This window comes from Staurois parvus, unplaced genomic scaffold, assembly GCF_062004578.1.
Source record: "Staurois parvus isolate SC_StPar_1 unplaced genomic scaffold, SC_StPar_1.0 ptg001396l, whole genome shotgun sequence".
NCBI classification, from domain to species: Eukaryota; Metazoa; Chordata; class Amphibia; order Anura; family Ranidae; genus Staurois; species Staurois parvus.
Genome location: NW_028319192.1, coordinates 939,317 through 955,170, shown reverse-complemented (window position 1 = coordinate 955,170; position 15,854 = coordinate 939,317). Strand labels below are relative to the sequence as shown.

Below are 15,854 nucleotides of genomic sequence, written 5' to 3'. Positions count from 1 at the left end.
TGCCAACCCTGTGCTGAGGATTTAACCCTTTGTCTGCCGGAGTTCTGCCAACCCTGTGCTGAGAATTTAACCCTTTGTCTGCCGGAGTTCTGCCATTCCTGTGGTATACCAACCCTGTGCTGAGGATTTAACCCTTTGTCTGCCGGAGTTCTTCCATCCCTGCTGTGTGCTAACCCTGTGCTGAGGATTTAACCCTTTGTCTGCTGGAGTTCTGCCATCCCTGTTGTATGCTAACCCTGTGCTGAGGATTTAACCCTTTGTCTCCTGGTGTTCCGCCATTCCTGTGGTATGCAAACCCTGTGCTGAGGATTTAACCCTTTGTCTCCTGGAGTTCCGCCATTCCTGTGGTATGCAAACCCTGTGCTGAGAATTTAACCCTTTGTCTGCTGGAGTTCTGCCATTCCTGTGGTATGCAAACCCTGTGCTGAGGATTTAACCCTTTGTCTGCTGGAGTTCTGCCATTCCTGTTGTATGCAAACCCTGTGCTGAAAATTTAACCGTTTGTCTGCTGGAGTTCTGCCATTCCTGATGTATGCCAACCCTGTTCTGAGGATTTAACCCTTTGTCTGCCGGAGTTCTGCCATTCCTGTTGTGTGCCAACCTTGTGCTGAGGATTTAACCCTTTGTCTGCCGGAGTTCTGCCATTCCTGTTGTATGCTAACCCTATGCTGAGCATTTAACCCTTTGTTTGCTGGAGTTCTGCCCCTCTGCTGTGTGCACAGACTGTGTTAGGGACTTAACCTTTTGTCTGCTGGAATTCTGCCAACCCTGTGGTATGGATTGAATTCCTTTGCTGGCCAGAGTTGTGCCCCCCACTGTGCCCCCATCCTGTGTGTAGACTTAACCCTTTGTCTAACAGAACTCTGCTCTACCAGTCATGTGCTCCTATGTGTTTCAATAAAAGCCTTGTGTGTACTCCTGCTCTCCGCGTGTCTTCTGTTCCACCCACACCTCCATCACAGGGCCCCTCTATGTATTACTCAGGAGGAGTAGAAGAAAGTATTCTGGAGTGTAATTGTAAGTATACCTAAGCCGTGTGTGAGAAATAACTTGTTAAAATGAGAACTATGTGAAGAAAACATCTTTTATTTACTTGCTACAGTTTCAGAAAAAATGACACAAAATTACAACTACAACAAAAATAGCCACAATTCTTACTAAAGACCCCGGAGTGTCTACTTTCCAAAAAAGGGTCATTTGGAGGGTGTTTGTACTGTCCTGGCATTTTAGGACCTCAAGAAATGTGACCGGCCTTCACAACATCTGGGTTGGTAACCTTGAAATACAGTGTATTTGCCATAGTTTGAAGACTCCATAACTTTCACACACACTAAATAATATATTTTTTTTTACCAAAAACAAAAGTAGAGTAATATACTTTGGCCTACATTTAACAAGGAAGATTATTTATTTGTAAAGTTTTAGAGCAGAAACTAAGGGAAACTTTTTTTTCAAAATGTTAAGTAATTTCCTCTTTTCATAGAGAAAATACAAAAAAACAGTAATGATTAAATATCAGCAAAATAAATGTCCATCTATCACAACACGGATATAAAATGAATTTAAGTGCAATGTTGCATGACCAAGTAAATGTCAGTCAAAATGTCACGGTGCTGAAAACTGGAGAATGGCCTGGACAGGAAGAAGGTTAAACATGCCAAATGGTTCAGTAAGAGACAAAAAAACATTCAAATCAACTTCAACTGACACTTGTAAAGCAGTTCCAGCAACAGTTTTGTTCCTTTCTACAAAGGTTTAGACCATATGAATAAAAGCTGACAGTTGTATGCACCCCAGCAGTGTTATTTGATTTGTCTCAACCCCTCCAGCTGCCATTTTTAGGATGGTTTCCTTCCTTCAGGAAGTAGAAAAATAACGTCTCTACTGGCAGGATCAACAAGTCATAAAATGTTACAAGAAGGACTCAGAAAAACAACCACTTGTGTGTCAGCTGGGATAGTGGCTATTGGTCCCAGGGCCATATTAAAGTGGCAGCGGTCTTACCAGATCCAGGTATTGGAGGCTCTGTAACAGCCGGCATTCAGCACTAAGCACACAAACCGGAATCATCACCCCCCCCCCCCCCCGGGCTTTCAATGTTTTAACAGATCGCTGCATAGGAGAACACTGTAAAAGCAACAAAAACAGAATTCTTTTGCATCGTATTTACATTAGGAGTGTAGTGACATCACAAGTGTTACCTAGAAAAATAAATAAAATATACGTATCCTCATTTTCTAGCACATTAAAGCCCTCTGACATGAAAAACTGATGTATAATACATTTGGGTAGATTACAAATCCTAAAGGTGTAATGTGCTGAACTGGGACATCACCATAAGTGGTTCAGGACAGATTGCACCCTTTATGTAAATATTAATTCTAACCATAGATACACTTTAGGGTCAACATCATAATGTTTCTAGGGTCAAAAGAGGGTTCTTCACAAACAATATCTACCCAAAAAAAGAGAATTGACTATTCAGAGTCATTGAAGAGAACCCGAGTCAGAGGAATTTCAGTCCCCCAGAAGATGCAGTCGTAGTATGTGATCGGTCTATGGAGAGGAGCAATAGCTGAACAGAGAGACAATATAATAAGGAAGTCCAATCTTCTCCTGATGGAATCCCTTGGACTTGTGGCAGGACAAGATGGAACACAAGCAGCCAGCTGGGTGTAAGTGGTACTGTTGAACACATCCCAAACAAAGAGCAGTGAATTGGTGTTGGAAGGCCTACACCAGCTTAGGAATTTGATTTCTCACTGAACAGAGATTTCTCCATGGCTGTTGTCCCTGTTGCAGTCCTACCTGTAAAGCTGTCATCCATAAGAAGAGGAGGAACCTGGAAATAAGGCATTGATCACTGGAGGGGAGGTGGAATATGTGAAGGGAGGCGTGGACAAGGTGAGCGTAGCTGGAGCCCTCAAGCTAGACGGATATTGGAATAGTCAGCAGAATCTAGAAAAGTCTCTCCCACTGAGGCTTTGTAAGATGCCACTTGACCACTACCTAGTCTTGGTGCTGAGGCAGTGTTGGTAATGCATTAGCCCAGGATCTGACAATGAAGAAAACACTTGGGAACACAGCTCAGTTAATGAATGATGAAAATATATTACATGTTCAGTCAAAGCTCCATAAAAAGGATAGAGATTAAAGTCATTAGGAAAAACAATTCACTGTTGATACTTGTCTGAAAAAAATAGTCAAAAGGTAAAATAGTCTTGGGCTTCTACCCCTTTAAACCCCCCCTTCTCCCCATTACCTCCTGCAGCTGAAGCCTGCGAATCCTCTGGTGTGTGATCAGCTGTGACGTATGTAAAAAAAAAAATCTGTTACACTCACAACACGGCTAAGGCTTTTCTCTGGTGTGGACCCTCTTGTGTGTGTTAAGTTGTTCTCTCTGTGTAAAAGATTTGTCACATTGAGAACAGTGATATGGCCTCTCGCCAGTGTGACTCCTCTGGTGTGTGATAAGGCTAACCTTATATGCAAAAGCTTTATCACATTCAGAACACTGATATGGCCTTTCTCCAGTGTGAGTATTCTGGTGCATGATAAGACTGCTGTTGGTTGCAAATGTTTTGTCACATTGAGAACACTGATATGGCTTCTCTCCAGTATGAATCCTCTGGTGTGTGATAAGACTTGACTTCTGTGAAAAAGCTTTATCACATTGAGAACACTGATATGGCTTCTCTCCAGTGTGAATCCTCTGGTGTTTGATAAGACTTGACTTCTGTGTAAAAGCTTTATCACATTCAGAACACTGATATGGCTTCTCTCCAGTGTGAATCCTCTGGTGTTTGATAAAACTTGACTTCTCTGTAAAAGCTTTATCACATTCAGAACACTGATATGGCTTCTCTCCAGTGTGAATCCTCCGGTGTGTGTTAAGCTCTGACTTCTGAGTAAAAGCTTTATCACATTCAGAACATTGATATGGCTTCTCTCCAGTGTGAATCCTCTGGTGTCTGATAAGCTCTGACTTCTGTGTAAAAGCTTTATCACATTCAGAACATTGATGTGGCTTCGCTCCAGTGTGAATGCTCTGGTGTGTGATAAGATAATCCTTCCATATAAAGGTTTTATTACATTCAGAACACTGATATGGCTTCTCTCCAGTGTGAATCCTCTGGTGTGTGATAAGATGATTCTTCCATCTAAAGGTTTTTTTACATTCAGAACACTGATATGGCTTCTCTCCAGTGTGAATCCTCTGGTGTGTGATAAGACTTGACTTCACTGTAAAAGCTTTATCACATTCAGAACATTGATGTGGCTTTGCTCCAGTGTGAATCCTCTGGTGTGTGATAAGATGATCCTTCCATCTAAATGTTTTTTTACATTCAGAACACTGATATGGCTTCTCTCCAGTGTGAATCCTCTGGTGTGTGATAAGACTTGACTTCACTGTAAAAGCTTTATCACATTCAGAACACTGAAATGGCTTCTCTCCAGTGTGAATCCTGTGGTGTGCGATAAGATAAGACTTGTGTGTAAAAGCTGCATCACATTCAGAACACTGATATGGCTTCTCTCCAGTGTGAATCCTCTGATGGCTGATAAGACTTGACTTCACTGTAAAAGCTTTATCACATTCAGAGCACTGATATGGCTTCTCTCCAGTGTGAATCATCTTGTGTTTCATAAGATAATCTTTTGTTGTAAAAGCTTTATCACATTCAGAACATTGATATGGCTTCTCTCCAGTGTGAATCCTGTAGTGTGCGATAAGATAACACTTGTGTGTAAAAGCTGTATCACATTCAGAACACTGATATGGCTTCTCTCCAGTGTAAATTCTCTGGTGTTCGATACGCTGATCCTTCGATGTAAAGGTTTTATCACATTCAGAACACTGATATGGCTTCTCTTCGGTGTGAACCCTCTTGTGTTTGGTTAGATTACCCTTTGTTGTAAAATCTGTGTTGCACTCAAAGCACTGAAAAGGTTTCTCTTCAGTGTGACCCGTCTGGGGTGTGATATGTTTTGCCTTCATTGTAAAACCTTTATCACAATCCAAACAAGAAATAGCTTCTGAAATAATTGTTATGGATGCAAGGGTTGAACTACATTGTAAAGCCATTGTCACTTCCAGAACACTGAAATGACTTCTCTCCTGTTGTCCTCTGAAGGTGGATCAATGTTGAAGAGGATCCAAACCATTTACAACATTGAGAACACTGATATGTCTCGTATCCTGTGTGAATCCTCCAATGAACTACGATAAAGACGTTCCGTCACCTAAGACATCTGTATGGCTCGTTTCCCATGTGACTGAGTTGTACTTATGAAGACCAGCTTGACCGAAAACTTGGTTCTTCAATCCACCTGTACAGAAAAACAAAAAAGTCAGAATTCTATATAAAAGGCTAAATAGAGATGTTTTCTATATTTTTTTAATTAAAAAGAAAATTTATGAAAACATCCAAAACATTCCAGAGTTGACATCAGAGTACAATCAGTATCACGACATGCATTGTCAGATAATGAAACACATCCAAAGTCAGAAACGTGTAACATAGCGCACAACAGCCTTATGCTATTGGGTTTTCACAGCCATCATGGTCCACTTGGGATAGAAAAATAATATGTTAAAATTCAAAAGTATAGGAGTACACCTTGCATCACATTACCATCTTATACAATACTAGCTCAATGGGCGCTAGACCCGGAGTACTCATCCATCTATCCCACAGTTTGTCAAATTTTCCAGGGCAACCCCCTATGCTGGAAAATAATGCTGGGTGATGTCCATATGGTGAAGCCATTCCTTGGAACTGGGTGGGGTTGGAGATTCCCAGTCTAGCAAAATAGGTTTCCATGCCTGAAACAAAGCCCTCGATATGGCCACCTTAGTATACGTCTGTGTAATCACACCTTCTAAGGTACCTAGAACACATTGCTCAGCCCCTTGGCACCGAGCATACGCAAATACACAGCCCCAACGGACTGCGTTTTCTTACTTTTTTTTTTCTCTGAGAGGAGAGAGAGACAAACAACAGTGTGTAAAAAAAAAATCAATAATAATATTAATAATAATAACAGCAATTTAAAATAAAAAAATAAAAAAATACCTAGATTAAAGTTTGATCTAGGACAGTGCCAGGGTTAGTGTTTGGGTCAAGGTCAGGGTCAAAGGTCAAGGTCAGAGTCAGTATTTGGGGGGTTATTTATTTATGTAAATTAGTATCAGTGTCAGTTAGTGTCGGTGTGTTTTAGTAGGTAAAAAAAAATGTAAAGAAAAATGCGCAGTACTGTTTCTGGGCTGTACTACGGGTACAAACAGCAACTAACATACACATACGAGGTATTGCTGCCATCGTCGGGGGCAGGAGAATTGTTGGGGGTTGTCCTTTGGTGGTAGGTTATGGCAGCAGCAAGAAATATACAGCTAACTTTAGAAAAAATGATTTTCACTATTTTGGGCCTCTTTTCCTTTGATCACATAAAAATAAAATCAGGAGACGTCCATTACCATTTACCAACTGGATGCACAAAGTAGTTGTGATGACGGTTTGACTAACGCATGTCAAAGCTGCAAAATTGTGCTTAAGCATTAACATTTGTTGTACCTTCAGGCGTGAAGGGGTTTGGGTTCAGTTTGATGTCATTGAAAAAAGCTTGATTAATGGTGCCGACAATCGTGTCCCAATATCTATGAAGCTTATGCGTTTAGAGTGGTTCTGAGGACCAGTTGATACCAGAATGTGATGTGGGAAATCTGAGGTCCATGTTTGTGTCCCCCACCTGGTGTCAGTGCAATGCTAACGACACCCCAAACGCAGGCCACAATCACAGGGCATTTTCCTGCACTGGATGGCATGGCACAGAAGTACAGAAGTTCCATGCGGTCTGGTTGCTGTGTGTTTTGTGAAGTAGTCCAAGCACAACTTTAGCTGTGGTCTGGTGCCATTTCAGCCAATTCAAATGAATGGTGTGAAATCATACTGCACCCAGATAGCATGTGAATCGCGCAGCACGTTCCTGTGCAATGTATCCACTTGAAGATCAGGCCTTTTCTGACCATTTTTATTTACTTTTCAAAATCAGTTTTTTTGCTAGAGCGGGAGTGTCCAAGAGGGGACGTTTCCAAGATGGTGACCGGACAAGCCGCATGATCCGGAACTCCGATGGAGGAAAAGATAATCTGCTGCCATCCGGGCGGCTGCAGTCCCGGAGCAAGAGGCGGAATCACCGCGTCACTAGGAGGTGCATAGCAGAGGTGATCCGGGTGCATATCGCCCCCCTCCGTGGCGGCGCTCCATCACGGCCTAGCACGGCCTGCTGAAGCGGCGGCTGAACTCATCCGGGCTGCGGCGGACCCGGAGCGCGAGGCGGGGTCACCGCGGCACGGGCGGGTGCACAACGGAGGTGAGCCAGGTGTGTGTCACCCCCCTGCCACGGCGGCGATCCATCGCGGCCTGGTGCGGCCTTCTGGAGCCGCATGGCGGCAGCTCGACCCATCACCACACAGGAGCCGGGTGAGTGCGGTTTGAGGTGGGAGGTGGTCCCTGTGGACCAGAGACCCTCTTCCCGGAATGACAGGCAATCCTCCCCCCCGGCCTATCGGATCCCCTCCACTCAGACCAGTGGACACGGCCTGTAATAAAGGCCTCGAAGGCACCCTCGCTACAATAGGCCTCACTGAGCCACCAGAGGGCCAGCAAGAGCCACCATCCCTGCAGTCCTGCACCTGGGGAATATAGAGGGGCCCCTGGCACCCCCCCCTGAGGAACCCGGGATTCAATACTCTGCAGAGTTTATACACACAACAAGATCAGTGCTCACTGACCGCCACATACAATCTGCGGCCTTCACTGTGACCCCTGCTCTTATCACAGAGTAGCACATAAGTTTATAAGCACTGAGGGGCCAAGCTTGGACACAGAGAACATGGTGGCTTAGTTACAGGAGCCCCGACACAAGGAGGTGGAAGTATTGATACTATTAAGGAGAGACGCCGCTACTATGGGGAAACCAGATAAGAGACCCGATACCCCACGTTCCAGATCCCCCCGCAGGCCAACCGGTTCCACGAGTCACAGCATCCCAGAGTTATTCCGGTCTCAGACACCAGAACATAATGAGGCCTCCACCCCTGCTTCTCCCACACAGTCACTCCATAAAATGCCTCACTCGCAAAGCAAGAACCTAGCCACAATACCCGCAGCCGGTCATCTTGACACCCCACCTCTCACTATAGAGGATTTGAAAGCGGTTGCATCAGATATTAAAGAGACCCTCTCTGCTGCAATAGCAGATTTACATATCAACATGCAGGCAGTAGCCCAAAGGCTTGAAGCGGTGGAGGATAAAGCCATCACACAAGACCTTGCCATTCATGATATTCGCAGATATGGCAGATTCGCACACTATGCACCTAAGAGAGCTTGATCGTCACATCGAAGATCTAGACAACAGGGGGCGGCGTCATAATTTAAGGGTACGCGGTGTCCCTGAAATAATTGATTCAGGTCAACTCACCCAAACGATTTTAACCATTTTTAATGATCTGCTAGAAAGACCTCAAGAGTCTCCGATTGAATTTGAACGCCTTCATAGGGCACTGCACCCGAGAGGTAGAGAGACTGACCCCCCGAGAGACATAATTTGTTGCCTAGTCGATTTCCGTCTTAAAGAAGACATATTGCGTAGAGCAAGGGATCACAATCGTGTGCTCTACAATGGAGCAGACATTACGTTTTTTCAAGATTTATCTTCTTTCTTCTCATATTAATAAAATATTTTTTAGAAAACAGTTTTTTTGCTAGAAAATCAGTTAGAGCCCCCAAACGTTATAGAGTTTTTATAGCGGAGGTCCTAGAGAATAAAATGAAGGGTGTTGTAATTTTTTACACGCGGTATTTGCGCAGCTGTTTTTTCTAGTGCAAATTTTGGGGAAAAATACATTTTTAAAAATTTGGATTTAAAAAAACACAATGTAACACCAAATTGTTTGGTAAAATTTTAAAAAATGTATATTATGGCGAGTGAATAAATACCAAACGTGTCATTCTTTAAAAGTGTGCACGCCTGCAACAGCCACAAATGATGTAAATGTCATTATCCACAGGAGATGCTATAAAAGCCTTTACAGGGCCCCACTTTAGATTTACACAGGAGGTCTAGTACTAGAATTACTGCCCTCGATCTGATGTTCACGGTGTTACCTCACATGTGTGGGACCATCGCTGTTAGAAAGCGTGCGGCATGTCTCGCGCATTCACCTTTTGCTCACAAGCACGGGCGGGGGGGGCTGCATATTTATATCCACTTATTTTGTTGACATTGTCGCTTTATATTTCTTTTTGGATGACTTTTATTGGTATCACAGAAAATATAAATATCCCCTGTGATAGCAATAGGCAGTGACAGGTACTCTTTATGGAGAGATCTGGGGTGTATTAGCCTCCAAATCTCTCCTCTGCCCTTAACATCTGATCGCACCAAGATCAGTGTAATCAGATACTTTAGGCCCCTTTCACACGGACGTTCTGATTGGGTCCGGACCCGATCAGAACCTCTATTCTCCTCTATGGAGCAGCAGGTGTAAATGGATATGTGTCCCTTTACACTCGCTGACATCCGATCCACCAAAAAGAGACAGATGGGGATCCATTCCCCTTCTGTCCATTGGATCGGATCACATGGCAGTCCGACCGCCCATAGAGGACAGCGGGCCGTGTCCATGTCCGCTCTGTATAAGCGAAGCAGACGCAGGCTTCTCATCCATTTGCCCAACAGCGATCAGCAGAGAGATCCCCCGCTGAGCAAGAGGATCCGCTGACGGGCCCACCCGGTGTGAAAGGGGCCTTACCATTTTATATTCCAGAAAACCAGAAGGGATGAATGCTCATCACTTCCATCTTCCTGCATCATGGAGGCCATCAGGGCCAATCTGGCCTCTGTTTGCTTCTATGGGACAGGAGAGGCTGAGAGGGCACAGAAGGTGGTGGGAGGGGGGAGGTCCCTTCCCGCTGCTTGTAAAAGCAATCCAGCGGCTAATTATCTGGTTGGATTGCTTTTATAAGAAAGCAGACCCTCGGCTCTAATAAACAACACCGGGATGACTTCTTCAGCTGCAGCCATCATCCCAGTATCACCAGCGAAGGTCCGGCAACGTATGGGCACGTCACTGGTCTGCAGGTGGTTATGGTGGGAACTGGCCCTGAACATAAAATCTTTTCTTCCCTTAAAGCATTCCCCACATTAAGGTAAACAATGTTCTGCCACTTTCTGTGTCCCAACCAAACACTTACCTGAGTCCTGCATTGATCCAGCACTGAGCCCGACTGCGGTTCTTCTCCCATCTTTCTCTTCTCACAGGAGGATCGGGCAGCAGTGGGAACCATTGGCTCCTTCTACTGTCAGGTAAATCCTGAGAGCAGGGGGTGGGGCCGAGCCACTCTGTGTATATCTATAGACACACGCAGACCGGCCCTGGGGAGCTAGTCCACATGCCAGCCCCCAGAGCAAGTGGCTTGCTACAGGGAAGAAACAGAAGAAAAAGAGCTTAAAATATCCAGCAGGGGACCCCAGAAGAGGAGGTTTGGGGCTGCTCTGTGCAGTACCATTGCAGGGAGCAGGGAAGGGTACCATGTGTGTTATTTTAATTAAAAACAAATCCTTTAGTAATGCTTCAGACCTGCCTGTCAAATGGCATACCTGTAGAATGTAGAAAAACAAAATCAGAGAGAAACAATACAAAGTGGCTGGAATTCCTCTCACCATTCATACCCGACCCTTATTCTTGACTCCCCAAAATCCATAGCTAATCCATATCTACGCAGGAAGCCTGGCTGGCCAGGAAATGGGGTCAGCAAGTGGTAGCCCTCTACCTAACCCATACCAGGCCAAATGTCCTCAACATCAGAAGGGTACCACAGGCTGCCTAGCCATGTTGATGGGGACAAGGCCTCTTCCCCCCAATTCTAGCTCAGTGGTTGTGAGGGTCTGCAGGGAAGATTTGTAAGAGGGGCCCCCAGACATCTGCCCCCCTACATAAATGTGTAAGAGGTACATAGTATGTCTGGTTACTCATTTACAAGAAAAAGGTCAACTAGAAAATAAACACCATGATAAAGTCTAACCAACAACAGAGACCCCATCATAGATAATAATCATGGCATCCGGTGTTTTATGTTCCTCCAACTTGCCAAAGAAAACACACGGACCACCAAGACTATCCCAACATATTCTGTCCACAAATGACATTTCCCATGCTGACAGCTGAAAGTGAAATAAAGGGCTTCCAGGTGAGGTCATTGACTAAATTGTCTAAATGTCACTACTTCATCGCTAAATCCCATACCCTGGCCACCTGTGTCCTAGAAACCAGTGGGACTGTGCGGCACCACCTTATTGGTTGCTAAGACGCAGGCACTTGCACTGCATCATGGGTTGTTATGGTGAAACCTACGTAACAGCCAATGATGCTTTGTGACAATCATTGGTTGCTAAGGTCCGAACAGCTTCCTCGGTTGCTAGGATGGCGGTGGCTTCCAGTATCCTAGCCACCAAACCAAAAACTCTCATTTAGTGACAGTAGGGATTCCACCACTAAATAAATGAGTTCTGGCTGCAGCAGAGGTTTTGCAGGTTGGTGAACAAAATGGATGAACTGGCCGATACATGGACCTTGTAAAACTTAGAGGACATATACATTGAAGAGCAGGACTTACAGATCTGAGACACAGGAACCTGATGATGAGAAGCCCAAGAAGTGCTCACTACTGGAGTGGGCTTCAGTAATGGAAAGGAGGCACTTTGTCACGTAATTCATAGGCCTGAAAAACAATCTGTTCAATCCACTTAGAACCTTTCAAATTCAATCAGAAATAATGGACCCGGAAGAGTGAGAACCTCTTTTTAAGGACCCTCTAGAAGAACAAACAGGGAATCCATCTGCCTTAGAAAATCAGCGGGCGAGAGGTGAACCCCGACTGTCCCCAATACATCCAGACAATGGAGAGACATCTACTCGGGGGGAACTAGTGCTAGACTCAGGGAGGGCAATGCAATCTCTTCATTAAAGTCATACTAAACACACACGGTGCCATCTCCATGGTCCCTTCTTTTTCTGTATGTGGATGGGTTCAATATCGAAATTGTCTCCATATTCTGTAAACTTATATTGGGGAGAAAAGTCCAAAATAGAAAGTCCTTCCAATTCTTGTGTAAAAACTGAAAATGGGTTTAATAATGAAATAGCAAGCAAGCTTACAAGAATAATCTTCAAATCCAGAATGAAAACTAATAATAATAGAAGTGTAGTTATATTCTTGAGATAGGAATTGTGTGGAATCATGTGTGTGTATAGCAGTGGGCAGCTCTTCCTCATGGAAGCGTCTCCCTTCCAGTCTTTGTTCTCTTCCTTGTACTCTGTTAGGAGCAATTCAGCCCCCACCTTCTCCTAAAAGTGAGCTGGGTTTCCTCCTGCGTCTTATAGTCCCACTATACTGGAGTCTCTGGAGACAAATGCCTATGCAGGGAAAACACTTTCAGCCTTGCTCCCCTCCCTTCTCTGAAATCCAATACTCGGGGCCCCTTTTCAGAGCCACACTGATCTTCCATCAGAGGTGGGGGGATGGCATGGTCCATGTGAAAGCAATGATATACATGATAGAATAGAACTTTACCTATCATCTGAATCTCATCATATTACAGACGCCAATAGATGGATTTCAATGTAAACTCCTTTTTCATTTGAATATGTTAATCAGGGAATCCTACAGTGTAAAGGACTTCCATTCCTAACTTATACATACTTAAACCTTTATGTACTAAATGCATGTGAGACCTTATCCTCATACAACCTAGGGGGAGGGGTGCAAGCCAACGTACGACTAATTGACACCACATGTCCCTAGAATATACAGACTAAGCCATGTCTATGTAAATACACACATACTGTATATATATATATATACACACACAGAGGCATACCTCGGTTTAGGAATTTAATTCGTTTTGCGGGACTTTTTGTATAGCAAAAAATTCATAAACTGAAACGCGGTTTCCCATTGGAAGGCATTAAAAACCAATTAATCCGTTCCGGAGGTCAGAAGAAGTGAATTCCACTAAAATACTGCAGGAGGTATTTGATGGAGTCATGCGGTATTTTAGTAGTGACAACCATGCAGCAATGTTTCAGCTGTCTGCAGGGTTCCCCACTGACAGCTGAATGTAAAAGAATTGCCAGCAATTAAAAAATAATCAAAAAACAGCATGGGGTCCCCCCTCCCATCCATAACAAGCCCTTCAGGTCTGGTATGGATTTTGATGGGAATTCCCACGCCAAAGTTTGTTATAAAAAATGGCTTGTAGGTCCCCCCAAATCCACACCAGACCCTTATCCGAGCATGCAGACCGGCAGGTCAGGAAAGGGGGGAGCAAACGCCCCCCGCTCCTGAACCATACCAGGTCACATGCCCTCAACATGGGGGGGTGCTTTGGGGCGGGGGGCTCCTCCCCAAAGCACCTTGTCCCCATGTTGATGGGGACAAGGGCCCCTTCTCCACAACCCTGGCCAGTGGTTTTGGGGGTCTGCAGGAAGGGGGCTTATCAGAATCTGAAAGGCCCCTTTAACAAGGGAGACCCGAGATCCCGCCCCCCCCCATGTGAAGGAGTATGGGGTACATGGTACCGCTACACATTCACGAAAAAACAAAAAGTGTAGTGTGAAAAAAGAGAGGACAGGGTCTGTGACAAGTCCTCTATTAAAGGAAAAACTAAAAGAATGTCCCCCGCAGTAGATCCAACACCAATCACGATGTCCGCCATCACCGCCACTGCCGCTGCAGCACCGGTAAAATTATTTTTTAAAAAAGTCTCTGTTTCAGATGATCTGAGCCCCCTTGCCCCAAAGCACCCCCCCATGTTGAAGGCATGTGGCCTGATATGGTACGGGGGGGGGGCACTCGCTCGTTCCCCTCCCCTTTCCTGACCTTCTGGGCTGCATGCTAGGATAAGGGTCTGGTATGGATTCTGTGGGGCCCCCACACCATTTTTTTAAATTTTGGCATGGGAGTTCTGACACGGGGGGAAACTGACTTGGTGTCACTGACATCCCCAGTGACACCAATACAGTGATCAGTGCTAAAAAAAAAGCACTGACACTGTGCTAATGACACAGGGCAGGAAGGGGTTAACATGAGGGGCGATCAAAGGGTTAGATGTGTGCTGGGACTGTTTTGCTAGGGTGGGGGGGTCAAAGGATGCATTGAGGTGCTGGGACAATAAAGGGAACTCTTGAACAGATTGTCGGTGACAACTGCCTGCTGAGGTCTAATTAACACAAAACTAAAAGAAGGTCGTAGCTCTGTTGAGGGGGTTAGAAGGAAGTTGGTGGGGGGCAGAGAGGAACATTATGGAGATCTGCACTGACCTTGGGACCATTGAGGGACCAGTAATGGTAGCTGTACTGTAGATCTGCTTCATTGCCGGGTTCAGCTCCATTACCACCACCAAGTGATCTTCCATATACCAGCAAAGACAAGGGTGAAGCTCAAAATCTCATTCAGTCATCTTCCATGAGAACATGCCCCCCCTCTGCCTTGTCCCACACCATCCCCCATCCTGTGTCAGCGTGCAGGGGGGGCGCAGGAGGATATTCTAGTCTGCTGGTTTATATTAAGTAGGGTGGGAGAGGCGGGGGAGGGGTATTAGGATACATGTCATGTATGTCAGCTGTCTGCATCATTATTGGCCCCAGACCTGCATTCCGGACAGTTCAGTGTACAGACAGAGGGGGGATTTACTAAATACAACTAGGCTGTTCACTTTACACTTTTCACAGAACTTTCCCCCGGAGCTTAGTGAATGCGGTGAAATCTGACTTTACAAAGAATATCCAATCACATGCAAAGAAAATGTAAAAAATGCAATTTTGCTTCCACATGATTGGCTGATGGAAGTCAGGAGAGCTTCACCTCATTACCCAACCCCTCGTCTACTAAGGTACATTTCTTATCCTTCTGGTATTCAAGGGGTTAAACACAAAGGAGGTTTGTATTATTATTTCAGCCAGCGGTCATGTAAAATTGATCCGGGCAGCTATAGAAGCAGCCAATCACTTTACAGTACAGAGAATGTGCCGCCCCTCCCCCCTGCTGGCGCCTTCCGTGTTTCCTCCAGGATGTTCAGGACGGAGGAACATCGGTAAACCACTTCATCTTACTAAGCAGGAGGAGCTTGGAGAGGATCTGATCCCCCGATCTCATCTGTGATGAATGAACCCCAAAATGACAAACATTCTGTGACTTCCAGGTTCAGAGCCGTCATTCCCGACTGCTGTAGTTGGGTTAGTAGCAGTGGAGGGCAGGGGAGACATTGGGGTTCTAATAGACCCCTGAGGTCTTCATGAAGAGGTCTTGGGTTAGTAGCAGTGGAGGGCAGGGGAGACATTGGGGGTCTAATAGACCCCTGAGGTCTTCACGAGGAGGTCTTGGGTTAGTAGCAGTGGAGGGCAGTGGAGACATTGGGGGTCTAATAGACTCCTGAGGTCTTCATGAAGAGGTCTTGGGTTAGTAGCAGTGGAGGGCAGGGGAGACATTGGGGGTCTAATAGACTCCTGAGGTCTTCATGAGGAGGTCTTGGATTAGTAGCAGTGGAGGTCAGGGGAGACACTGGGGGTCTAATAGACCCCCAAGGTCTTCATGAAGAGGTCTTGGGTTAGTAGCAGTGGAGGGCAGTGGAGACATTGGGGGTCTAATAGACCCCCAAGGTCTTCATGAAGAGGTCTTGGGTTAGTAGCAGTGGAGGTCAGGGGAGACATTGGGGGTCTAATAGACTCCTGAGGTCTTCATGAGGAGGTCTTGGGTTAGTAGCAGTGGAGGGCAGGGGAGACACTG

At 45.3% G+C, this 15,854-nt stretch overlaps 2 protein-coding genes across 2 annotated transcripts in view; one reads left to right on the top strand and one right to left on the bottom strand.

Annotated features, from left to right (window-relative positions):
- LOC149436236 (EMILIN-1-like) overlaps positions 1 to 15,854 on the top strand; it is a 145,161-nt gene that overhangs the window by 81,781 nt on the left and 47,526 nt on the right. The gene's annotated exons all lie outside the window — the stretch shown is intronic.
- Positions 1,071 to 14,595, bottom strand: LOC149436237 (uncharacterized). Its single transcript, XM_089661829.1, has 2 exons — positions 14,390 to 14,595; positions 1,071 to 5,331 (listed from the first exon to the last, which is right to left on the bottom strand). The coding sequence occupies exon 2, from the start codon at positions 5,084 to 5,086 to the stop codon at positions 3,350 to 3,352; it is 1,737 nt and encodes a 578-aa protein (XP_089517955.1). The 5' UTR covers positions 5,087 to 5,331; positions 14,390 to 14,595; the 3' UTR covers positions 1,071 to 3,349.